A 27,714-nucleotide genomic window follows, 5' to 3' on the forward strand; every position below is an offset into this window, starting at 1 on the left:
GCTTACAGCTGCAAACTCTTGATCTTTTTAAAATCTGCAAAAAAACATTCTGGTAAACATAGAAAATTAGCAATAAAAATAATAAACTTAACAATTAATTTTGTATTACATTTTTTTTATTTAGAAAAATCATGGATAAATACATTCATCAAAAAAAAAAACCTAAATACAGACATAAATGACTCCAGTGTTTAGGATTTCAGTAATGTTTAAAATGTGTTTTGCCATTAGGTTTCTCAGAACACACAATATGTCTCACTAATGATGAAACAATGGTACTATACAGGTCGTAGATCAAAACATCCTATAACTGTCACTGTAGAGGTTTATTCCTGTTCTTACCAGGGTCCTTAATGTCCATGCACAAGAGTTAGACAAGATACCTACCATTGCATTGACTTTGTTGACACCTACTGAATTGCACTTTTGGAAAAATGATTAAATTCTGTTGTTATCATGTCTTTAAATCTAAAACTAAGACTGTTTATCGAATTTGATACAATCTATTTGAAAAAAAATCACATTTCAAAGATAGCTTTTATAGTTACAGTTTCGTTTTATAGCTTAATAACATCTTGGTGAGGCACTAGTTTCATGTTTCAAGCAAACACTGGTGGAGTTTGTATATGGGGCATATTGAACAGTATGTCACAATATTGTGAGAAACCTGACCTAGTTAATTCTGGATACAGTTGTTGGAATGGTATCAATGTGTATCAATCACTAAGTCACAATGCAACCACAGGGATAAAGCACAGATCAGCTTGGTGCAGAGTTGGCAGCATGTTCTGAGAATATTTGAACCAAAGGAAAATATTCAGTCACCAAAACTGTCATGAAATAATGCAGAGGAATGCAAAACTATCAGCTTCATTTGTGCCAAACTAGTTTCTTCTATCAGTTGTTCTGATGGAAAACTACAAGTGATGACAGCTTGTTTAGGAAAAAGAACATTTAATTGCCATTGTATCTAAACTGAATCTAGCTATTCAATAATGATCTTGCTGATTCTTTCACGGCACATTGCAAGTTCTTTCCTAGCTTGAAACATGCCTTAGATGTGAAACATTAAACACTAAGACTCGGAGGTTGTTCGTGTCTCCTGAATATGGAGAATCAAGCAAGTGAGTCACTGCTTCTGGAGGAGCTCTTCCACTCAACCTGTTTCGTTGGTTGTTGTTTTTTTTATTTCTTAATCCCATGCGTCCAATTTCCATCTGCGCTCCTGTCATTTAGATGGCACTTTTCACCTCCTGTTGCAACGTCTCCGATTGCTTGACTGTTTAGATTCAAAATGCATGAAACGTTGGCCTCATCTGGAAGCATTTAACATCACAAGTGTCCTCACAGGGAAACAGCACATTCCTTCAGTGCTGCAGATCCATCAAAAGAGCTCCTACTGTAAAACGCACCCTCAAAGAGGTATGAAGAAATGAACACTCCTTCCCTAATACAGTAGGTAATAGGTCCCTAATGGCTATCATCGGCTGACAACGAGGAATTTCGTGAAGAAAGAAAAGCAGGATCTTTGACACGAAAAACCATCTGTATTTTGGAAGTTAAATTATATATTAAGGAGTTTAAGAGCAAAAAGAGCTGAGTTGAATTCAATTAATATAATTTGCCAATTTGCTTATTCGCTTGCTTACTAATAGACTGGCTTCTAAAGATACAGTATAAATTGATCTCTAGATCTACACAGTGTAAAACAGGCTGAGGACAGACAATGATGAGGTACAGTAGAAACCCACTTACAAATCAGCACTAGTCCAGGTAAAGTCTAGGCAAAACACAGAGAGGCAGAAGTGTGGGAACTAATCCCCCTACTCTCCGTTGACAGCTCAGTCAGTATCAGCAGTGGATTAGCAGTTCAGCTTGGCATATTATACTTATGTGAACTCAAAAGACATGGGATTTGCAGTATGCAGATGGAAATTACACTTTTTTTTCATTTAATTTCTATTATTACAGTAGGATCACCAATAATCTGGTGCCCTAGGGAAGAAGGGGTCGCTGGATTTTATAAAATGCCAGATAATCACATCAAAGCAGCTTATTTTTGCACACTCCTTTTATAACTTTGTATTTGGATGTTCTGTATACGTTTTGTTCGTGTTTTTAATTTGTTAACTGTATAAAAATAATCTAAATACTTAGAGTACTTAAGAACACAAATAGACTGCATACACATTTAAACTACAGTATAGTAGAAACACAGTGCTAAAATATTTTCACCACTAGTTAGTATTTATGCAATGTTTTAAACTCCCAGGATTTAAACAAAAGGGGCTGCATGCACACAGATATTTTGGGGGGTATTTCGGGAAGAGGGGGCGTCTTAATATCGTAAATGATTGCTCAGCAAATCACTGCTGCATGATCTCATGGTCTGGCTGCATGATGAGCTTGCATGCGATGAGTAGGTACAGTATCCCACAAGTGCTCAGTCTGCTTCAGAGGCAGTCAGTACCATTCCTCAACACACATCAGCATCAGCTCTGAACTACTATTAGATAACGTTTCTTTTAACTTTGCTTTTTTTGTTGACTTTTCACATACAGTAATTATCTACGGGCTCATAAACAAAAATATCTGGGGCAGCACATATCGATAAACACTTCCTTTTTAGTCCCTGGTGTCAAGAACGTTTGTATGATGCGCGGCTATATCTGTGCATTTAAGGTGACTCATAGGCATAAAAGAAAGTCAATGGCAAAGTGCAATATTGAACTGAACTGCATTCAGGACACCAAACGCATAAGCCAAACGAAAGAGCTAGCTGTTGTTTTTGTATCACAGATGACTCTGTTCTTGTTTATAGCTCTGCTGACTTAAACACATAAACGTACTGGGGCCATTAAAAAAATAATCCCTGTGGGAAAAAAAATGCCACAGTAAACTGGGCTCCGTTCAATCTCTCAAACAATAAACTCTACAGGAGACTTCATTTTTTTTCCCGCTGCGGTTAAGGTTTTGGTCACCTGACGAAACAGCTGATGGAGCTGGCAGGCGGACGGGTGATCCTGGCGCTGGAAGGTGGACACGATCTTACCGCCATCTGCGATGCGTCAGAGGCCTGTGTGAACGCCCTGCTGGGAAATGAGGTAAAAGAGGATGAGTCACAGCGCTGAAGTCAGGCCTGGCTCGGTGCCAGCGTGCACTGCAGCGGGCCGCAGTGAGATATTAATAACAATAACGATAAATATCGCTGTGGTTTACATCCACAGTGGAGTGAAAGAGAATGAAAGGCTCCACACAATGCAACTAAGTGCCATGTTGTTTGTACAGATCAATTCCGTGATCTCCATGCTTACACAAAGAACGCTTAGTGCCATGGGTTCAGTTTGGTACTGTACTATCCCTGTGATCAAAAGTGGACACGAACATTTTGATTAAAGTCTCTGACCAAACAGTTACTACATGCTCTACTGGGTTAATATCTGACTCCTAAGGCACCAATGGAAGGAGCTGTAAGGCCCTCCCATGTTCTTCCTGGTTGCTTCTTGAAGCCCATACTGTAAAACTGCAATAAGTGGGGCAAACCTGCTGCAATATACCGCACATCGCGAAGTTTTCAGCCACAGAGAAAACAGAAAGAAATACTCTAAGCTAGACAACACATTGCAGTAATAATCGTTGGAGACTGTTTATCGAAAGAAGGGATCTGCTCAATTTAAGATTTAAAGCATCACCGAGTTTGGGCAATGGTTTGGATTTGGCAAGTTACAAATAGCAATCGATACCCTAGGATTTTCAACAAAGTGTCTCGCATGCTGACATGGTCTGTTCATCGGGCTGCACAATAAACAATGGCATTGTCCCTCAGGTCACTTACTCTTGTTAGTTTCACGCTAAAATTAAGCAAGCCAAGAAACGTTCAGACCTTCTACATCTCCGTATCTACAACTGTGTATCTTTGAGCTTGTATTCATGAGGTGGTTTGTTGTACTCTTGTAGGGAATAACTATATACTCTGTATTTAGTCTAACGATACCCCAAATTCTAATAATACCCCATATCTAGTAACAACTGTGCTAGAGAGAGGTTTTAAATACACTGTCCCAACAGTATTATTAAAACAAACATGATATATGCTATAGCCTCGTGCTTTGCAAACATTTGGATATTCCCTAACATTTGGAAAAAGGAATATTTGTTAAAGGATAAGGTGTTAAAAAGTATTAATTGCAAGATTACATTTCCTTCCCTTTCAATCGTGGTACGGTTGGATGACACCAGTCTTGAGACGTAAAAGATATTTTCTGACCATCTGAATGAGACAGCTTTACTGCAAAATGACGGCTAACGAGAGGCTTTCAATCAACACAGAAACATTATTTACTCCGTAAACTCAGGACTCACAGGCGCACCATGACTCCTTCTCGGGAGGTTGCTGCACAAAAGCAAAGCGACTGGCTGAGCAATGAGATCGTGGCCGTGAGGACCAGTCTGTCCCCCACCGCCCTCACCCTGTCGGCCAGATCTAGGGACAGCTCCACTGCCTGAGTGAGTGCGGGCAAGGAAGGGTTAATGACCTGTGTTTAGTCCTAGACAGGAAGCTGGGTCAGGGGTAAGAGACTGGGGTTGTCTCCTCTGCTAGGCTTTCATTTCTAAAAGGCTTTTAAATACAGAGGCTGCATTCCATTTAATCAGAAAAGCAAAATTATTGAGCTTCCCGAATAAGTGCACCTTGATCCAAGCCAGTAGGCGGTGCCAACTCAAAAAATAAACCACGATCACTGCACCTCTAATTATCAACCAAAATAAACAGGTGAAAATAAGCAAATGTGTCGCACAATTCATTGATGTTTTTGGTATCATTTGGTTGCACTGAAAAATGTGTATGCAGCAGACAAAAGAGCTCAAAACCATATTTCATGAAGTTATAAACAGTCCAGTTTAAGCTTTACCCACTGACACAAAACAGATTAAAATTATTTTACCAAAAAGAGCGACACTTTAAACAACACCTTAACACATCACACTGGAAACGCAATGCAGTAAATATGCACACTCACTCTCGGTTGCTGCATAAATCGCAGCACTGTGATGACGCAGTCAATCGGAAGAGCTCAGACACAGGGGAGGAAGGACTGTAAAAACCACAAAGGGCAACAAGTCACCAATAAACAAGAAGTGACAAATAACAGGCAAAGAAAACATAGGGTGTATAGCGTTTGTACGGTCAACAGATGGATGGAATGAGTGTTCACAGCCAATCAGCTTTGACACAGGACTGATCTAGTCTGGTGTAGACTACAGAGTTGAGATTAATTTGAGTTCCAGGCACGAGTTAATTTGACAGTGCGTGACCATTAAAGGTGACAAAAGTCAGTGTTTGTCCAAATCTGCGAGATACAACTTTTGTACAAGATGTGGAAACAAAACTAGAGCAATAACAGCAAAAAAGGGGCTGCTGTTAACAGTTGGGCAATAACTGATCAGGCAACATTTTGTGTTAGTATTAAAAAACAAAACACTAAAGTAATTTAGTTGGGTTTTTTTCTGAGAGGAGAAATACTTCTGTTTCAGTTCAGTTTCAAAATTCTTCTATAAGCATATATGGCCTTTGGGCAGAGCAGAGCAGAGCAGAGCAGAATGCCTCCTTCGCCTTTAGAAACCAACACAGAAGCATCACTTCTAAGTGGATGGTTTTCCTCTCTACCATCTGTATTATAAAAGCATTAATGGAGATGAATTAATGATGTTCAAGCTCTAATACATCTGCCAACTTTTTGTTAAGTTCATTTGCAAACATACTTGTGGTCAAATTTTGAATGAGAACTGGACAAACAATAATTGTCTCAATTCATTAACAGTTTTGATGCTTCGGTCTTTACTTTTTATGGCTTGAGGTTATCATTTTATATTAGGAGATTCTGAGACGTTCTGTAGTGGAATGATCCTCTGCAGAGCCAGGCAGCTGGAGATGCTGCCTTTCCTATTGATCTGCAATAAAAGACCATAAAACTGCCTAAATAAACATCTCAGACTCAACAGTTATAATTACAGATATGTTCCCCATCAAAGCCATTTCTTCAACATGATTAATAGGATAATTATCACTAATTATCTAGTACTTCAGCTTTACAAATAATTGTAGGTGGTAGAGCTTTGGTCTATAGCTGGGCAAGATTTACTTTGGCTAGGATACACTGCAAATTTGACTGAACTCAAATTAGAAAGGTCAGCAAAGGCTTTGTTTGAGCACTCTGCAGTTTGTCAGATGTATTTATTCATGTGCGGGGGATTAGAATTCATAAACAGCTTGCAGTTTTTTTTTCAGACACTATTTCTTTTTCTTTGTTTTTCTTGGCCACTAGCTGTCAATACAACAATGCCATGATTTCTAAGACTAATTATTCATAATGCAATGAAATAGCAGTATAGCTTTTTTAAAGTTAGAGTTATCTGTTAAATTGTACAGATACTTCCTCGGGACTGCAGAAATACTCAGGTTATGGTCTTTGTAATTTTTATAGAAAAGCTGCAGAAAATTGACATAAAGCTGACAGCTGTAAGAGTATGGCTACAGTATATTGTAATAATGGAAAAGATGTTACAGCTTTGTAAAGCACGTGGCACTTGATACCCTAATTGTTTGTCTTGAAGCAGAATCAAATTATTAGTCCTTAGTCAGCTTTTTCTTGGACAACAATAAAACTATCTCACCAGACATCTGAAGTGCAGTCATTTGCTAGCATTAATGTGCCTTGAAATAGTTACAGTACATTTCTGTCTATGGAGTTACATACTGAGATACTTTCCTTAGTATTTTCTAAATATTCCTGTAAAATGTGCATCCAAAGACACTTTGTTAGTGTAAACGGGTAAAAAATAGCTGATAGCAAATTCTGTTGTTTCTTTACTCAGAAAAGCCCTGTTCTTTTACATATTATTAGAAACTCCACGTGTAGCATTGATTCAACAACACTTCTTAGAACACAGTCACTTCTTATTAAAACAATTTCAAAATGAGGGATTTTAAATAGACGTTTACATTCCTGTGTTGTTTGCCTGTCCTGTACTAACTCAAATATATATAGGCTTCATTTCTTTTGCTGTTTTTTCCTGGACATAAAATAGAAATTCCTAATTTTATTCTTAAAAAAATGTTTAGTAAATCTTCTCCTACGTGTTGCTTTATAATTTGAGCTTGCCAGTGTCTCAGAAAGTTCCTGGTTCAGTGTTTTGGATACTCTGCCAAAGCAGCACAGTACAGCATGTTTTCAAAGAGGCAATTGCCGTCCACTGTTAAATGCTTCCTCACACATTCAGCAACACCGCAGTGATTTGCTCCCATTCCAGGTGGGCTTATCTTTATCTCCAGTGCAGGGCTCTGCTCTGGACTTTAAATGAACGTCGCCTTGATTGAAAATCCCAGTTTAATGAACGCAGGTCTCTAAATAAGATGTGAAAACACAGCGACCAGAGCTGACAACCCAGGGTGATGGACCGTCCCCCGCCACCTGATGTGCTAAGGGATTAGCCTGAATTAGCCCAAATTAAAAGACCAGGCACACTAGGGAAGGAAGAAGAGATTCATTGTAATAGTTAAGAACAACACATCAATTCTTCCTTTCAAATAAATGTCACTCCGTGGCCACATGGCACCAGCCCCTCTGGATCCTCAAGTTAATTAAACCAGAAGCCTCCAGCCTGCCAGGGACTCACCCCCTGAGAGGAGGGGAGGGGGCGTCACTTCTAGCTAATTCCTACAGAGGAGAGGACAGCATTCTGCTGGCAGTGGGTGCCGAGGGCCAGGTTAAAGGTGTCCCTTAAACTGCAACAGGCTTTCTTCTTCCTGTTTCGTATCCATGGTTGGCTTCACCTCAAATTAAAATCGCTCTATAAAAAGAGCCAGCGAGCCAGGAGATGTAAATTGCCTAGCGTTACACCAGACATACTTTCTCAAACCCAAACAGATTAAATTTACAACAAAAATGGCACCAGCTACATAAATATACATATGAAAGATTTTCAGAAATGCTGGAAATTGACATCATACCACTTCTATCAGCTCCATAAGAAGAATTCTAGAATTTACACAGCTGTCCTAACAAAGTTCCAATTGATTTTCAAGTGTTGCATAATAAGTTTTACACTGAAACCAGGGACACTTTGCCTGAACTTACTGTGCCTCACAGCAGGGCTGCCGTCCTTATCTCATACGCTAAGAGGAAATCAAGAAAGCATTATGGCTTTGTTTATACACTATGAAAAGCACAAAAAGCTATTTGTTTCTAACTCATATGGCAGTAAACTACATTATTTATTTTCGCATGAATCACAGGTGTTTTAAACAGGTAAGGCAGGTTTATTTATAAATTAAGGACACGAGGGCTGATGTAAGTACTGACCTAAACTTTGATCCGCTGTGTATGTACTGTATGATGGAATATTGGATGTATGAGCAAGGAAAGCACAGTGCCAAAATTTGATCTGTATTTTTCTATACCTGTGTTTTTTTAGAAAACTGAAATTTGGTGTTCACCTCTTTTATTAGGTAGTGCTAGCACTTGTACTTTCGATAAAGAATGACTTATGTTCCCCCTGAGCCCTGCTGCCTTCCTTTGTAGACACAAACTGAGAAAAATAAATAAATGATAGAACCCAGAGGTGAGAAGAATCGCTGTGTAGCATATTAAAAAAAACTTTTACAGCACATTCTGTGAAGAGCGACATGTTTTAGTTTCAAATACTTCTGTCAAGTATTTTTCTCTCACACTCAAAGAATGTAAGGAGAAAAAGAAAACAAATCCACATTTTTAATATATTTACTTAAGTTACACTCCACCTTTCATAATGTTATCTGAGGTAATGGTATCTGTTCTTGCAGCTGGAAGCCCTCCCAGAGAAAGTTCTTCGCTCAAAACCAAACGCCAATGCTGTCTCCTCTATTGCAAAGACAATAGAGATTCAACGTGAGTTTCTGTTTTTGTTTGGACATCGTTTCATTGTTTCATTGTTGGACATCTTATTGTTTTAAACGTTACTGTTACTGTTGCTGATCTCTGGGGTTAGCCTGGTTGACACCATTTTCCCAGAAAAGATCAGAACTCTGGCTCACCTGTCAACCTCCTCCTGAGAGGTAAAGATTTACTGACCCAACTCAGATTACAGACCCACTATTTTAATTAGTAGGATAATTAATGACCCCGCCAGATCAGATGCTGGGCTAGAGTTTGAGATTGCTCGGTGTGCCGATTCGTTCCTGGTCCTTTAAAAACGCTGATGAATGGTGGTGAGTTGACAGTACACCAGGCAGACAACCTTGCAGGTCAGGTCCTGTTCATTTTCCCTGTTCCTTCTCCTAAGAACAGGCTTGTCCACTGTAGGCTTATATAAGGGAACCTCTTATTTGTCCTTCGTTTTCTCTGTTGTCGATTTACGTCAATAATAATAACTACTTCTGCCCATCCAAAATGACCCTTAATCAGTGAAAACAGAACGAGACGTAAACCGATTATTGACACAAACAAGTTAATCAAAACGCCTTCTGTGAACACTGTTTATGAGGGTATTCAACTTAATAGTTTATGACAGGAAACCACATTTCCTGTGAACTGTGTTCAGTGACACAAACCTTTGAATCCCAGGCACTGTGAATAAGAAGTCATTCCGGTTTCAGTGAGACCTGGAGCAAAGGCGTATAACAGGAATGCGATTTCAATTCGTGCAGCCCACACTATGTCATCCAGCTTCTCTGGCACAATGAAAATTATGATGTACTCGCAGGCACACAGAAAAGAAACCTCTTTTACCAACTGGACATCTTTGATTCCTCAGGCACTTACACAGTATTTACACAAATGGATATGTACAGGAGGGTGTTCCTGCCTTCCCAGTAAAACCTCTGCCTGGTGAGGACGTTCGTAGGGATCTTTGTAGATGGTCGGGGTTGGAAAGGAGGACAGAGCTGCCTGGTTCCATCCCCATTGTGGAAACCAAACTTCATTAAGACTTCATTGACAGGCTAGAGGCTCAGAAACTGCACAGAGAACGAACGCAGTTTAAAGGTGTGCTACTGTTCGTTTCTGACTCCTTAATGTGTCAAAGTGTTCTGATTCACGGTATAGTTCAGACAAAAACTTTCATATAATTCATAATTTAATTAGATTGTGCAGCGTGACACTACTTTGTCAGAATTATATCCAATCAGCTTGCATTTAAACTCTGATTCTGCTCCCTTCTACGGTTCATTTTTCACTGAAAAATGTATTCACTGGGTGTTAACTAGACAAGGGATGCATGATATCACATCTAGAGTGCCACGACACTGCTGGAGCTCTGCTCTTGGGACTACAGAGAGCTGCTGCCTTACCTCCTGAATATGAGATTTCATGATTTCATTCTGCTCAGCCTGTTGCACTAGTTTACCTTCTTGACCTCTATATCCATGTTAGATCCATTATTAATTTGTTTTAATTCTGTCACACTTTTTTGGATAACTGCTTTCTGAATCAATAAATTAATTTCATTATATATATTATTAAATTAATAATATTATATTAATAATTTCATATTATTATTGTAATACTATAAAATACACACTTACATAATTCAGCCTGTGCTTTGTATGGGATAATGACTCACTCCGTACAAACACCACACCTAAAATACTTATTTCATGAATCATGATGCCTTTTGTTTTTGAATACATTGAACAGATTTTATGAATTACAATTTACACATCTGACCTTTGCAACTAGAAAGTTTGTTAGATTCAGTTAGGTGTGTAAAATACATTATCTCATCCTATAAGAGCAGAAAAAGCCTCAGTCTGCAGACAACGATACTACAAACAGGGGATTCAAGGTGAAATCTAGGAGTACAGTTGACATTGGTAAATGTTAGCGTGACATTTCCAAGAAACTATAGTGTTCTACTTAAGACTGACAACAGAATGATCTCTTGATTGAACAGAAGACAGAATCCATCTTTGCATGTGGGTTTTGGAGACCCAGAGCCAATGTACACACAATGTACAGGTAGGTCATTCCATTACAGACGTGCAAACAATTACAAACACCTCCTCACCTTTCCCAGTGGCAGGTGTCAGCTGTACGTGGTGTGGTTCGGGACTGCAGGCAGGCCAGACAGTCAACAAGTCCTCCTGTTGCAAAGCAACTTCAACTGCTTCCTCCTCCCTCCCATAGGTCCTGGAGGGACTGCTGCTTGGTTATGCCAGTGGTCTCTCTTCAGTCCAGATGGAGCGGTTTTCCTAGGGATGATGGTGCCGTAGGTCCATCTGGCTCTGCAACACAAAGATGGAAAAGGAGCCAGGGTGGAAATTGGCACCACATTGAGCACATGTGGCCATGCATTAAGTGGTTGCTGCTGAGGGAGTCTGGAACAGACTACCCAGCCATGTCGCTGAAGCTGATACCATGGCTCCATTCAAGAGATCTTTGAATCAATGAGTCACGAACTACAAAACAGGCCAGATGGGCCGAATGTGGTAACATTATTATGTTCATCTGCTCTCATGTTCCAAGGCTTTCCAGAAAGACTCTAACAGATTCTGTCACAGAGAGAGTAATCCCATATAACAGAGCTTAAGAAGTTCTGTTCAAGTTTCAACAAAATAGGATCTTCTCCAAAAAAGTGAGGACCATACCAATAACAATAGATGACGGGTCACAAATCAGGAGAGGCCATTTCGCCCAACAAGAACGTTTGGTAGTTAGCAGTTGCTTGATCAGCCTCACAATCTCATCCAGCTGTTTCTTGAAAGAAGAAAGGATGTTGGCTTTCAGCAACATGACAGAGTAGCTTGTTCCACACCTCCACAGTCCTTCGAGTAAAATGGTGCACCAAGTCCTGACTGGAGGATCAGGGCATCGGCTTCATCAACACGGCAGGGGAGCTCTTTCCACACTCCCACAACCCACAGCCCACAATAATGTTCGAGCGACCCCACTCGAAATTGTCTATTGCTCTGTGCAACCCCAGAAAAAGCAGCTCTTATTTCAGACTTGGCCATGTACAGTATTTCCCTTTGCCTGCATCAACGCTCTTTCAGTAGCAGATGGGTAAGGCTATTTGGGTCATTTTCTATTTCAATTTACTGCCTTTGAAATATTCATAGAGTTCAAAATCTGTGCCTGTGTTTATCCAAATATGTGCATCTGTAGGGTTATTAAGGAAAACAGTCATTTTTCTGGTGTTATTAGATATTCATTTTCAGCATGTCTTTCAGGCAAGTACTGGAAATCAATCGAGAAATATTCTTCAGCTGTGGACCTCTCTCTTTCGGAGCTCCAGAAGTCCGACAAAGAAGAAACAGACGCTGTGACAGCGATGTCTTTACTGTCTGTTGATGTAGACCAGTCTGGTGAAGGAGAAGGCAGGTAAGAAGTTGCTAACCAGTCCGTGTTCATTTGGCTGCTATTCTTATTTAATGACTTTGCACAGGTCTCAGGCAAAATGTCAGAGTTGATCTACTTGGGAAAAATGTCTCGAGTGCTAAGACTTTTCTCATTCTCACAATTCTCTGTGTGGTCTGTTACACCCATGTTTACTGCAAAACACAAAACAGCTCTCAGCGGGTTTACAAAAACTCTTCACACAGGAAACTGCAGAAAACCAGAGCAAGATTACTTTTATACTACAACCGTATTAAAAAATGTATGGCCTGCTACTTTGCGTTCAAAAGATATGAGTTTCAGATGCACACTGCCCCTGTCCACATGTGCTGTAGATGCATGTCGGATAAGTGGGTGTTTGATTTCACAGTGAAACAGCCTGAACTACCATGAAAGTAAAATCGTTTACATTCTCTGCCTTGGCTCTTTCCTTTCTCTTTCCTCAGAAAGGGGATCTTTTTTTAAACCATAACTTTAACTCAAATATACAGATATTCAAACATGCCATAATGTAAACAGGAACATTTGAAATCATTGCTTTGGACTTAAACTGTTTTTCCACTTGACATTCTGTTTATACTTCCTGTGAAAGAACCTCTATTTATGGACAACTGGATAACGCAAATAAACATCACACAGAAGTGAAAAATCAGCTTTGATTATCCATGAAACTCTACAATGTCATTGTGTACTCTTGCGCCGTATTCTGATTGCCTGTTTATTTTTACAGAACTGCAGCTGAGCCAATGGAAGAGGAACCCGCTCTGTGAAGTGCCAAGTCTTCCAAGATATTTCCTGTATGTGACTTCATTGTGTAACCCCTCAGGGCACCCTGAGACATGTCTTGTCTGCTGCTTGGGTGGCGCACGTCAGATGGCCCATAAACATGGGGTGCATAGGACTCATTTCACTTGTTCCTTGGACATGTATGAAAGGAGGGCTTAGGTTTTCTTAAGTTAAAGATGCCATACTGTACCCTCATGCCTTGAGTCTGTTTTAATTACGACTATGACCTACAGTGCAGAATAATACTGACACTTCTGGACCCCAGACTTTTTTTTTGTTACCATTTCAAAGGAGCTACAGTACATTCATCTTTTTGCCAAGCCCTATTTTAAATGGTATTTTTTCCCCGGCGATATTTTTTCTTTTTTTTATCAAGCAATATTGCACTTTGGGAAAACGCGCCCAATGTTTTATAATTATAAAAAAAAGAGCAAAAAAATCATTTTGTGGGGTCAAGACATTTTTTATTGTGTACAACTGAGGTGTGTCAGTTTTGCTTATTGCCTTCAATCCATTATTTTTTTTCTAATTTTACTACTATTCACAAGACCAGAGGAATCATACAGAGCCATAATTAAGGAAACTACTGAGCAACGCACTTCTTTCATAAACATTTGCATTGACTTTTTGATGCTGTTTTTATCTTTAAAATGTAAAATTTAAAAACTTCACTATTATATTCTCCTTTGAGAATCCGCTCATTTTATTCAATTACTTAAAAAAAGGACACTTGTGCAGTGTATAGCAGTGAAACAATATATTCAGTTCATGTTCAAATTCATGTGTATGCACAAACTAAAAAGACGGGATTTTTATTTCTCTTTAAAACTACTGCACATTATCTGTAATAATACATTGCAGTATTTCCAAAAAAAACACATCCTGGGTAGAGAATATTAAAATTATTTTACAGTTATAAAATTTAAAAATAAAGAACAATTCCAAAGAAGATAATAGTCAATGAAAATAAGCCTCAAGTTTACTAAAGTCAAAAAGAAATGCTTTAAGAGTGGAATTCAACAATAAAATTATAATTAGAAGCAATTAGGTTAACAAGAATAAGATACTTTAACAGCTCAAATTCCTGTTAAAACTCTGAGAATTATAAACTATTTAGTGACACTTTAACTACTGAGTAATTTATGATCAACTGATGTTCATTATATTTTTTCTAACTAAGCAGCTTTCAAGTACAGCCTTAAAACCACAGCCGAAGAGCATTGTGTCCCGATTCAGAAATTTGAAGGAAACCTTAATTAGAACAAGCTTTGCTCAAAGGTTATGATGATATGAAAAATCGAACAATATGGTTTGAGTTAAAGGCAACTGAAACCTGTAAATCAAAGATGAAAAGATTTCATTCAAATGGAATTATAGATTTCTCTTTTGTCATCCGGCCAGGCATTTTTTTTCAGCATTTGGGCATGCAATAAGGTCAGTCATTTCATTTTCCTGAAGGGGTTCTGTTTCAGATAATAAAATAATGAAAGGTGATATCTGAGGGGGGGGGGGGTGTCGACAATTAAACGTCCAAAGGTAAACAATGCTATTGAGCAATGTGTTTTATCCCTAAAGAACTTTGAAAAACTAATAAAGGCGCAAATGAAATTTTGTCTACCAGTGCCAAAAGCTGTAGACTATAAAATGTCAGAAATAAAGGAAGACTGAGTGATCTTTAGGAAGGTTTCTAATCAAAGGTGAAAGTCAGTTATGCGTCGATGTAGAGAAACTGTTCAGTCAAATGCTTTTAGCTGAGTTTCGAGGTGGGAGCTGTATCGGCCTGCAGAGGAAGGAACAGAGGTTTATTCCACGTGGAAAGTGAAAAGAAAGAGGCACAAACACCTGAAGGAAGCACAGAAACAGCCAAAACATTACTCTTCAGCCTGGAATGAACCTCAGCTAGTTCCTTCTTCTTTTAACAGTTTTGCTATTTTTGTCATTCTGTACCTCGACTATAACGTTTTCACTCTGTCTATGTTTGTAATGTTCACAGTCTATGTTTTAGATCATTTTATATTTTATATACAGCACATGTGAAAGTACTAAAACTTCTTATAACCTAGGGTAAGAGGTTTGAGGCTAAAAACGTACAGATATACACATACTGTAGACTCCACTGAGGTAAACAGACACCCAAGTATCACTGCACCCTGTTTATACTGGATCCATGAACAGCACTGCCAGGATCTGAGTGCGTTAATGCTGGGTACTTCCATTTTCAGTGCTCACAGACGACTCACACATCGCGGACACCGCAGCCCACACCTGTCATAGAACGTGCATGTGAAGAGGTGGTCCCAGGCAAAAGTTTCAAATAGCTTGTCAAAGATGGCACAGTTCAATGATATTAATTCCCTGTTTGCAAGCCTTAGCTCTCTTGTCTTTCCTGGAGTGTACGGATACTGTAACCTTGAGCACCTTCCATTCAAATAACAAGAGTACTTCCCACATTTGGACATACAGGATAATACCTGGACTGAGTAAAGTCCCTGGCATCTCGAAAATGACCTAATGGTTTTGAGTCTCACTTGGGCTTTGATGTCTGCCTGAGACAAAAGTCTGAATCCACGTGAATCACATCAGAGGGGCAGGCAGGTGTTCCCTGGTCTCAACATATTGGTTATTATAGGCCATCAGCTCTGTCAGCGCAGAAGCTAAAGTGTGTAACATTATGTGTGTACAGTATGTAGCATCCAGTGACATACGTGCATTCCCACTGTCCGAGAACTGTGAAAAACCCAGCTTCATGTGACAGGCTGAGGAAGGACAGCCTGCTAGTATCTGTGCTGCTCACTGCACTCAGCGAATTGTATATTAATTCCAATAAAACTAACGTTTTACACTCCTTCCACATCCAGATGATCCAGAGCCTTACCTCTAGATCCTGTCAAAAGGCAGTTCTCATGAACATCCTATTTATGGCCTGGTAGGAGACTAAGGATTCCTTTAGGTTTTATCTTTTCATATACTAAGTAACCATGAGTTCGTTCTGTGAAAACAGTCAATCAGCGTATTTGTGTCACAAGATACATCTATTTATGTGACAACTGATTGTGAAAACATAGTGTACACCGTTCAAAACATAGGGCACCGTTCAGTACAAGGGCATGAGCTACAAAACAGCACAGATGATTAGTGTGCAGATGTTAATAGTCAACAGCTGTAAGGACTGAATTGAGGGAGAACTGATTATTTAAAAACAATACAATGTCATTCCAGTTTTTGTTCTAAAAGAGCTCAAGGGGGTATGTTGATAAAATATTGGTGGTAAGCCATGGTATAAGAGATGCTGAGGTTCCACTTACCGTTTTGAGAGTGATGTGCTCGTGCCCTGAACTTGCTGAAGCTTTGCTACAAAAAACCTATCCTGAGATGAACCTGTCACAGAGAAAGGAAAGTAATGGACATAATTAAACCAGGAGCACGGGTGCGGGTTGCAATAACGCAGATACCTTGTGTGTAGAAGACAGATAACATCAAGATCCTTCTGAACAATGCAACTGTAACAGATTACTAACCCTAATAATTGTAATTCACAACAGGGGTGACAGTTGGATGCATGTATTGTTACTGCAATACTTACAAGTCCAAGCCAAGATATCTCGTAATATAAAAATGAAGTTCAATGTCCGCGATGTCTGATTTAATTTAATATGGTTGGCCATACTAAAAAGGAAGATGAAAACTTGAGCTTCAGTACAAAAAGTCACCTTGTCCTGCAGTTTGTAAAGATTGAGGGACACTAGCAATTAGTACCTGAAAATCATTTTACAGGTGATTAATATTCCAGAGTTGAGTGAAATATAGCTAAGTCAGATTAGTATAAAACACATTAGGTTATTCATATTCTTAGTAAGTATCATTGATTGTCGTTATTATTTTAAAGTATTTTTATAGCTCTAAAACTTGCAGTGACTCAGATCGAAAATAGCAGATGTGACTAAATTGAACGTGTTGTTTTTATTAAAAGCAATAGCTAGTTACTCAACGTCTTTTATTCAACTCAAAGTCTGGAGTAAATGCACTCATCTTCAGCCATCACATTATTTCTACTGTATGTTTGATCCAGAGGTCAGATTTTTAACCCTTAAGGGTGAATGTGAATACTAAACCTTTGAAATGCAATGTTGTACACCCATCTACTCCATTTTAGGAAATACAAATAGTTAGAAAATGAAAGACTATTCATCTCATCCAGTTCAATTTGATAGCTACTATCTAATTCATCTAAGCCTCTCATCCAGTCAAGAGTATCAACTTCAACAACATGGCTGGGTAGTTTGTTCCACACTCCCACCACTCTTTGTGTAAAAGTGTGTCTTGTTCTTTGAATTGAATCCACTTCTCCTTAGTTGCCATTTGTGTCTTTTCTCTGGATTGTGCTTCTTATGCTTGGGTGCTACACTGCGCGGGTATTGGACCTGTCTGTCCTACTTGACTGTAGGAACGATTGTGCTCATGCCCTATGAATAACAGCTCTTCTTTAATTTTGTCTAGTTAAGTGGTTGTGATATTGAATTATTCTCTTATTAATAATATTGTCCATGCAACAATTGACAGTTTTCTTGTGTAATGGCAAAATTAAAAGATAGAAGAGAGGCTGTATGCTTGACACCCTTATCTCATAACTGTTGTTGTGAGACTGAAAAAGAATTCAAAGAAGAATCTTTAGTGTGCATTACATGACTGATTTCCCATGTGCATTTCATTTTGTCATTTTATTTCTTTCCACAGTGGAATTAATATACAATTATGCAAAATTATGGATTTGTTTTTTTTTTTTATTCAATAGAGCTCCTAACAAAATAAAAAAAACTATAGCTAAATTTGCAGTATGGGTCCTTTTGATAAAATTTAAAATGTTGTTTTATTGGTCATTTAATTAAACGAAGAGTGCAATTTTATTTAAACTATTTGACTAGACTTTGATACATTAATGAGGGTAATCTAATGGAACTCCCTAACAAATGCTTTGAGGCAACCATTAGCTTTACGGATTTCTTTTTCCTTCATTTATATAATTTGACATTAGTGTATTATTTTTGGTAGGTCACTGTCGCAAGGAAGATGAGCAACACTGCATGTTTGTTACCTCTTGTTTTATACTGAATCATGGAAGCTCAGGACAAAAGAACTGATTTTTTTTTCTGGAGAGCAGACATAGAGCTGAGCAAACTCTGCATCATTATTTTTAAAATACATTTCAATTGCAAAGCTCCTCTTCAGTAAAATCCCATGTGTATTCGTGTGGCTCACATAATCTTCCAGCACGTCTGTTCCAGATGTGAATGACCAGGGAATATGAGTTATGCAGTGAAAGAGATATAACACATTATCAGTTTTATTTTTGTTAGCAAAATAACTGCTCCCACTACATTTCAATAGAGAAATGCATGCTAATTAATTGATCTATTAAATGAGGTGAACTGTTTTTGGCAATATTGGCTAACTCCATGCCTTGCCAAGTTCCTTATCATCAAGCAATCATTGCATAAGAATTGAAACAATTTCCTTTCGCCAGCTAAACACCCATGTGGCTTGGCTCTTGCAGAAATGTGTGTGACAGGTCAGAGGGAACATGCCTCACCCAACCTGAGGCCCAGCTCAGCAGCCGGTAGTCACAGTATCAGGGCACTATGACTATTATTCCTTTTAAAATATTCTAGACATTTTCTACCATCCATATCCTCGTGCCTATTTGGCAATGTAAAATCTTGAGAAAACAGGAAGAAATCATAATTCTGTCAGAATATCATTAAATCATGATAAACATACTGTATGCTGCTTCTATTTCTAATAAAGTAGAAATGAGGTTTAATTCATTCAGACTCTTTTAATTTTGCAGCAGATAAAATGCACTGGATGTCTGTTGTAAATGGGTTAAGCTATGACAGAAACCTAAATTCTGAATTAAATTTAGAACAAATGGAGACAATAAGAGAAAGAAAAAATCTACTGACATGCATCTGAGAGAACTGCACTCACCCAAACAATCATTTTAACAGAAAAAATACTGGGGGGGTGGGGGTTAGAGTAACAGTCAATTCCTAAATATGTTCTCAAATTGTTGTTAAATGTCTATCGAAACCAGTCAGAGAAAAAGTTCGGTCCCAAGATTCAGCTGTATCAAAACGTCGATGGTTTGTTGCGGTCAGACCTCAGAGTGTGAGGGGTTTTCAAGCTGGAGAAAGCACGCTCCACAGCTCCTGTCTCACTGCCTTGAAAGCGTATGGAGACAGACGCCTCAGGTCTTGATCAGATTTATACACCAACTCTGGCTGGTCCACCTGCAGCTGAAGGCTCCCTTCTGTGAATTAGGATGCTAACCTTGGTCCACGAGGACTTGAGCAGCGCTGAGGTTTTAAGTAATACAAAGCAGAAAGTGAATTAGTGTGATGTTGCTTCACATACATTTTCTGGCCTGTGTTAAATAATCAGCCATTAAGCAAGCCTTCTTAACTGCTAGAGAAAAAAGATGATGACCTTGTGTTGGGTTGATAAATAAATAATCAGCCGCAACTCAGACTAACAGCTCCATTTGAGGAAAATCATGATTATTGTTTTTTTTTAATAAGAAAAACGATAGTATTAAATAAATCTAATATCGTCTAACCATTTTCTTACAAGGTTACTTTTTTATCATTTTATAACCGTCCCCTGTTCAGGACTGCACTCCTCACCATCAGTGATTGATAGGTGTTTAATCAGAAGTGAAACTCATTCCATAAACAGCATCGCTTCCGAATACTGGTAAGCGAACATCTGTAAGTAAACTTTGTAGGTCATTTTTGGGAAGTGTTTCACCTGCTCATTCTCTTACCGTTTGGGCATGTGTGAATTAAAAACACGAAGGGTTTGGTGACATGGTTGTGAAAGCAGGCAGACACAATGTGTACAGTACATTTGAACATAAAAATGTAATCATTAAAATTAGTAGACAGGGATGTGTCTAGTGTAACAAAGTAGAGTCTGCATTAAATTATTATGAAGCACTTACAGTGAAGCCAGATAAGGTCACTGTGTTCTCAAATCAGAGTGGCAAAATGATTGAACTTCAGCAAAGTTAGACATTCTGTGTACAACTAAATATTTTTGAATGAATCAATGTGAAATATTCAGTGTGTGCTAAACAATACCTTCTTACACAGAGTTTGTTAGGGAACTTGATATTTCTAATTCCTCAAACCCTAAAGTTGACCGTGTGCAAATTTCTGAAATATCCACAAAAATGTTCCTGTGAGAGTTCCTTACATGTAGCAAAAGGCAAAAACGGGCATTTAGAATTGTGTACTCACATACTATATTACTTTTATAGTTGTTGTACTGTTATGATAAAGCACTATTGTGCATCAGTGTGTTTTTTCACTTTGCTTGGCTTTTGTTCATTTCTATTCCGTTTGCGTGTGTTGTGTTTTGCTTCCGACTACAAAACTACATGATCATGTCATTTGAGTGGCACTCAACTGTATGTTTTGGCTCTACATTTTATACGGAGATTAAACCTGTGTGTTGTATCTTGTCTTTACGACTATTTTAAAATAAAAAAATTAAAAACGCTTTTTCCTCCCCTCTGTGATGGTGATGCAATTCAACGACAGCTAGCCTACGGGACTCGGAGCGTGTATCCAGAACGGAAGGGCGAGGGAGAGACGAGGGGATCACTCACAACAAACTTTGAAGAGCGGGGTTTGATTTCTGCTTGTGCGTGTGGGATGCAAACCCGTAACTGTGTGTTTAAAGATCAATTGACAGTCTGGATGAACCACACTTAGGTCAAGTCTCAGATAAACAGGTCAGTGCATCGGATACACAAGCAGCGGAGTTACACTACAGTTCTTTCTTTTTCGTGTGTGTGTGTGTGTCTCGTCCACTACCCTAGAATCGTTTACGTTTTGAGAGGCTTAATAGGTACAGGATTTTTTTTTTCATTTTTGTATTTCGGGAATGCTCCGAGTCAGGATGCAGAATTACCAGCTTCGGTGTACAATTAATTGTGTACTCAGAACGTGTTCAGGATACAGGTGTGGCGAAGGCCTAGCGTTATTAAATATGGGTAATGGGCTACAGTTAGCTGCTAAGCAAAAACAGAAAGAGGTCCATGAGGATACATACCTTTAATCCCCCGTGAATACTTTCCCATGACTTGGAGAATAACCGCGGGGTGCAAACATTTCCTAACAATACTTATTCAGTATAAAGTTTTTGCTACGCATTGGTAAATGCGTATTGTGTGTTTTATAAAAATTAATATAACACGTTACGATTACATTTTACTCACAGCCTTATCTGTTACGTGTGTTTTAAAACCTTGTACTTACAGTATGTTTCACTGAGAATATGAACCACTATTTAAAGTCAGAGTTGATAATTGTAGAATGTATTTTTCTTTTAATAAGATCTATATTTTAACATTTATTTGACAACGAAAACAAAATGGAGATTATAATCTTGCATAATTAGTTCACACAATAAGGAACTGAAAATAGTAATGCAAGAGTTATTACATTTATCGATTTTTTTAGAAAGCACACTCGTTTTGCACATGAAGTCTGATGCCTACTATAAGCTGCAAATTGAAACACTTTAAGTTAACCGCTTTGTTGCAGAAATTAGAAAGCGTCTCCAGTTACTCTTTCAGTTAGGGTAATTGTTCAAAGTTAGGGTACAAACGAACTATCATAAAAATATCCCTGACAGTCCACATACAATTACTTTACTGTCTTAAAATGTGAACCTGCAACAATATTGCTTCTATTGCTTCTGCTGTTACAGCTACTTCTGCTTAACGCGATGCAGCTGCTACACCGAATCATAACGAATTAAGGAAAAATTCTGAAGTCTGAAGTGAACCATGATTCACCTGCATTTGAATTAAGACCCACTGAAGACTGAGGTTTCCTCGAACAACAGATTTCTTTTTGCTGCCCTTTTGATTTTCAAAAGGATACGTTTCAAGAGCATAGATGTAAGAAGGCCGTTTTAAAACAAGAGTATTGCCTCAAGTGCGTGTCATCTAAAACAGCATTCCTTTCCAGTTAAAGTACATCCCCCCCCCCCCAGACTTGTAAAGGCTTCAGGTTTAAATTCTAGGAGGCGGAAATGTATTTAAATAATTTACTCGTAAAAATAAAAAAAATCAAATATAGTGATTAATCAGAAAGTAGGCAAACGCAAAATAATTTTCTCCTCCATTTCGATTCTGAATGACGTTTAGGCCTGTATTAAAATCTGTGTTTTGTTTTAAATGTGTTGTTTTACAGACTTCTCTGCTTTCAGTACCTCTAAAACAGGTGCACTCTCAAGCCTTGGCAGCTCGCGGTAACGCTACACTGCAAATATATTTTACCCGCGCCACAAGTACAGGCGCTACAGTACGTGAACGAGGTATTTAATCTGTATTTGATATTTTATCACTGAGCAAACTGTAAAACATGTAATCTGATTTGTGCCACGTACCTTTTATATTAGAAACTCGATTTACCTTCGTATAAGCTAAACCTTCAAAGGAAAATAAACAATGCGGTCTGGGCTACTTCGTAGCTTAAATGTACAAATACGAAGAAACACCTGTCGACGTGAATCTGTCACGCGTCGAACTGCCCTCTCGATCAAGCCCAGTTTGCAATTAAAAAAAAAAATCAATGAGTTTTGACTCATGGACAAAACGGCCGCAATTACCCAGTTTTCTGTTAAAGCAAAACGTAAACAAATTTTATTTGTGACAGGTATTTAATGAGCCTATGTCAGAAAAAAATGGTTTTCCTAATTCAGTGGGGGGGTGGAAAATGGGTCCCTGGCTTTGTTTTTTTTTTCCCTTGTCATCCTTGGACAGATCGCGCAGACAACTAATACTGCCACTCGCTTCTGACGTTAGTTAGCTTACTAAAATATGCTTAATGGTGCCTTTACAGTCTGATTAACCCTTCCTTGCCGCTCACTGCAGGCTGAACTGTATTCAGCAGCGAAGCGAACAGGTTTCTCTGTTGTGAGTGCTGAAAGGCTGGGGGTGGGTTGACCCTCTGGAAATGTCAGAGCAGGAGACATTTGTAATAAATCACACCGATGAACGTCCAGATCCAATGGGTGCCTTGAGACTCCTCATACATTCAATCCTAAACCTTAACATCAAAGGATGACTTTTTTAAAACCATAAACACTTTTTTTCTGACTATAAATAAAGGAGAACGTATTGTGAAATATTTTAAATAGTATACGGTAAACCACTCGGAAATATCACACTTCCAAACACAGGCGCACGCAGAATCCTTTAAAAAGGAAAGTATTTTTTTTTTTGGTTCAAAGAGGCACAGTAAACAATAAAAAAACTAATACAGTGTAGCTGTATTTGTTTCACAAACAAACGCGTTTCCGAAAGCACAGGAAGATGATGTTTATTATAAAATACATTTAACAGTATGTAGTCATATATAAAATATATCGCTATCTTTCATATTTAAACTGTACACGCTATATCAGAGTGTGTGTATGAAAGGGCCGAGAAAAGGTACATTTCCCTGCAATGGAATTTCGTTTTCATTGTCAGGACTATGAACGGGCAAGCATGACGACGTGCACCTAAGGAAAAAAAAGACTTAAGTTTAAATTAACAGAGACACGGTCACTTGAAAGAGTGGGAATCGATTTCTGCTGGAGAATCAAACGGCCCTTTGATCAAATCCAAGAGTTTGCACTGTTCAGTTCCCTGCGCGCCTGTCAGAAAGCGGCGCCCGGCTGCATCACAGGCTGAGGGTTATCTCCCGAGGTTCCTAACCGAAGTGAGTACAGTTCGCGTCCCCACTCAAGGGGATATGCACACAGTACACACGTCAATGCAAACTATTCATCCCACTCATGACTTGGCGGATTTGGTTCAGATTTATTGAGAGGCATTAAAGACCGTGACCAGTGATGATTGAAACTAATAGCAACTGTTTACGTTAATCAAATTGTTATACGTTTCATTGTATATTAGTGTATACTGTATACTTGTAAAAAATATCAATATCCATCAATACTTATAAAAGGAATTCCACCTGTTGCCCAGTGCGGAGAGTTCAATATAAAGTGTTATTGTGGAGTATGTAAGTAAAATGGGTTGACTTGTTACTCTTAATATTGCGATTTACTAAATGATTTACTTTCAATACATGTAAAAACACGACAATTGGACTCTTTTTTTATTTCTTCTTTTTTTTTCCATAGAGATGTTTAAACATGCAGACTGAGGGTGATAAACGGAGCTGAATCCGACCTGGACTATTTTCCCTTACTGTGATCACAGTTTCCGTGTGCTCGGTCACGGAGCGGAAATGCACTCACCTTGACAAAGATACAATTTGCCTTCGGATTTTGGAAGTTAGCGAAAATCTAACAAGTATTCAGTTAGACGGGGAAAAGAGCTCCGGGATATTCTCGCGTCATCGATAAAGCCATAAACACAGTGCAATAGTACACAAAACAAAATATTAAATCACACCAAAATAATAATATAAAAACTTCTTTAAACAACCTGTTAAATATGTTGTCCGCACACTAAACCCGCAACAGAGAGAAATAGTAACACCATTAATACTGTTGCTGCTAAAACTACGGCTACCAGTGATGATAATTCCATACATGTCGGGACTTTATGAATTTAAAATGCATAAACAATAACATGATGACATTTAAGCACACGCAAAATGGTTTATAAAACGATTTACCACGTTCCTCTGCTTAATTCGGGTTTGCCTGCTTTGGAAATCAGGCCTATAAATCTCGTAAGCAGACATAAAAAGACACATCACTACCACACTAAGAGCCCACATCGCATCTGTATTCTAATTCATATGTAAGTAAATACGTACTCCACGTAGGACATATAATACACATGGTAGACTTTATTATATACATAGTACAGAATTATTATATATAATCGGTTATAAAAGACGGTCATGTAGTTTAGGCTGTATGCCAGTCTTCATCTTGAGATTTTCATGACCGAAAGGAAAAAGTCAAAACGGTATTTTCTCCTTCTTACCATTCAGATTCAGACGCGTTGAGAAGCAATCGATTAGCCTCAGCCTGTCCCCAGATCTGATTCTTTCTCTTGCCGCTTCGAACAAATCCTTGATTAACAAAATATAACAAACGTCATCGTCCAACAAAATTCACCTTTCTCTTCTTTAGAATAAGTTAGAGTGATTTATGTCCAAATCTTATTTCAACCACTTTTCTCTTGCAATGCATTCGAAGGCGTGTCTCTACTAAAGCTGCACATCTGTTCATTTCACGTGACGTTTAACAAAAATACTAACATCTGGTGAAAATAAGTTTCCTTCAGGTGCCTGCGTAACTTTTCACTTGCCAAGATCCTCCAACAATAGCAACTCTCACTTAATCCTATACTTACTTCATCTTTGATAGTGAAAAAATAACAACCACGATCTATAAGGAAAAGCAGGAATATTGCTGGAAACGTGAATGAAAGCACTGTGCGTTTATCTGTACTTTAGGTCAAACTATAGGCCTTGTAAACGATTTCGTGTATATTTTCTCGTTCGTGTTACTAAAAAGAAAAATACACCGAGCCGGTCACCCTGAAGCACACAAAACGTGCTGTACGTCCAGTGCAATAAACTATTATATTCAGTTCAATACTGGATGTATAAAAATAAGAAACGTCGAAAACAGGTGTTTGTAAAACAGAGATTCCACTTACTGTACGGTGGGCCATATAGGGGTTACTAATTCAAAGGGCCTGTTTGCTACATAAAATGAGAAGAAAAAAATATGCGTTCATATTTTTAATTTTTCTCCCAGCTTGTTCTGTGCTTTCCTCTATTTTTTACCAAGTCAGACGCGTATAAATGGCTGACTGTTGGAGCCGTAAAAAGAACTTTTGTGCAAGTGATTTTAACCTGCTCCACCTTCAAGTGACCTGCCAAATGCTGTTTCTATTTTATGGACATCTGGGAATTCCGAACATGCCTTAAACCCCAATTACACACCTTCTTCAAACGGACACGTGCTTTGATTTGCAAGAACTTTAAGCTCGGAGAATTCTAAAATACTTTTCCAGACCACGCCGCGCGAGAAACAAGAGCTTTCTTCTCTCCGGCAGTGTTTGTTGCTCAGCACAAACCAAAATATTACTAAACTAAAAACCCAGAGCGCACTTTAAAGTCATTCTACCGATGACTGCATGGCCAGAACTTACTTAAAGCGCGCTATAAAAATTGTCATTAAAACCTCATTAGATTTGAACCTCGAATTATTATTTGGTTAAATTCGTTCATTTTTATTTTTTTATATATAATGCTTTATATTATACAATTCATAATCCTGGTGCTATGACTCCCATACAGTAATTCTCGCGTATTTGTTTACCAGCAGAGCAGAAGGTGGTGGAAAGATATTAATAGACACTTGTTTGTTTTGTCTCGTTAAAATGACAAACTTACCTATTTGCTCTGTACGTGTCTCTGAAGCAAGCCTGGGAACCGCTGAATCAAAATCGTCTGTCAGTGAAGAATTTGATACTTTTGGCCTGAAGAACAACAGTGCTGAGCCAGGCCAACCACCCCAAGTAAGACGAAGAAAACACGCCGAGAGTGCTCATCTAATCCAACAAGCTAACAACAGCAGTGGTGAAGATGATGACGGTGGCGATGATTGTAGTATTAATAACGGCTAAATGATAATATTTCCTCCTTTGAAACTCTTAACCATCAGAATCGCCTCCTTGCTCGTTTCCCTTAAACGTGAAAGCAAAGAGGTTGTGCTTAACGGGAGAAAATGAATCTGCCTTAGTCATGCTTCCACGGACAGAGTGAAAGTAACTAATACTTCCACAGTACTACTTTTGAACGTGCTGTAGCTGGGACCTCAGCAGTATAAACTTCCAGGGTAAAAAACGCGTTAAAACATAAAGGAGTATTTATTATTGAATGTGTTAGTTTCGTAAGGACGGGGCAAGGAATGCATACAAAATAAATAGCCATTTCAATTATTTAACTTAATGCGCTCTTTCCTTTTGAACAAAAAAATGAATCTTTCTAGTCAAAATCCCAGTAGCAACAAGCAAGCGTAGGTAATTTGTAACTAATAGTTTGAGACCGGTTTTTTGGGGGGTTATTTGGCTTTCATCTCGTTTTTAAATTAGCGCGGGGTATTAGGTCAGATAAATAAAATCGGATTGAAAAAAAAATGTTGCTTTTAACCATTTGATCCCATCTGAATACCCCCTTTTTAAAATGAACGCGGAATAGTCTTACTAGTCTTTTATGTATTATAAAGTGTCAAAGACAGCGACTGGCAACACAAACATAAAACCTAATACTAGCGCCCATGGGTTCAGTTCAAGGCACAGAAAGGCGCGCAAACATCCCGAAAACTGCAGGGCCGAGATCTGATCTCCAGTGGCACCGCGTATAACCAATTTTGCGAGATTGGTTGTTATTTTACAATACTGGCATTGTTATATATCAAAGTGTAAGCCATTGTTTTCTCCGTCTTGCACATCACTAAACTAAATGCATTTCACTATTTTAAAAAATAAAGATTTTGCAAATACAAAACA

At 38.4% G+C, this 27,714-nt stretch overlaps 1 protein-coding gene and 1 long non-coding RNA gene across 2 annotated transcripts in view; one reads left to right on the forward strand and one right to left on the reverse strand.

The window, feature by feature from the left end:
- Positions 1-14,762, forward strand: part of LOC148823179 (histone deacetylase 9) — a 178,701-nt gene extending 163,939 nt beyond the window's left edge. The window contains exons 24-27 of the mRNA XM_088928544.1: positions 2,971-3,104; positions 8,840-8,924; positions 12,203-12,353; positions 13,099-14,762. Of these exons, the coding sequence (XP_088784670.1) occupies positions 2,971-3,104; positions 8,840-8,924; positions 12,203-12,353; positions 13,099-13,138 (410 nt within the window). The 3' untranslated portion in view covers positions 13,139-14,762. The remainder of the gene's footprint in view (positions 1-2,970; positions 3,105-8,839; positions 8,925-12,202; positions 12,354-13,098) is intronic.
- On the reverse strand, positions 130-26,932 carry LOC148823180 (uncharacterized). The gene is made up of 5 exons (XR_016093824.1): positions 26,597-26,932; positions 25,174-25,261; positions 16,460-16,532; positions 11,041-11,257; positions 130-3,092 (listed from the first exon to the last, which is right to left on the reverse strand). It is a non-coding gene; the product is annotated as an uncharacterized LOC148823180 (long non-coding RNA).
- Positions 26,933-27,714: the final 782 nt, after the last annotated feature.

This window comes from Atractosteus spatula, chromosome 12 (assembly GCF_055471065.1).
Source record: "Atractosteus spatula isolate fAtrSpa1 chromosome 12, fAtrSpa1.hap1, whole genome shotgun sequence".
Classification (NCBI taxonomy): domain Eukaryota; kingdom Metazoa; phylum Chordata; class Actinopteri; order Semionotiformes; family Lepisosteidae; genus Atractosteus; species Atractosteus spatula.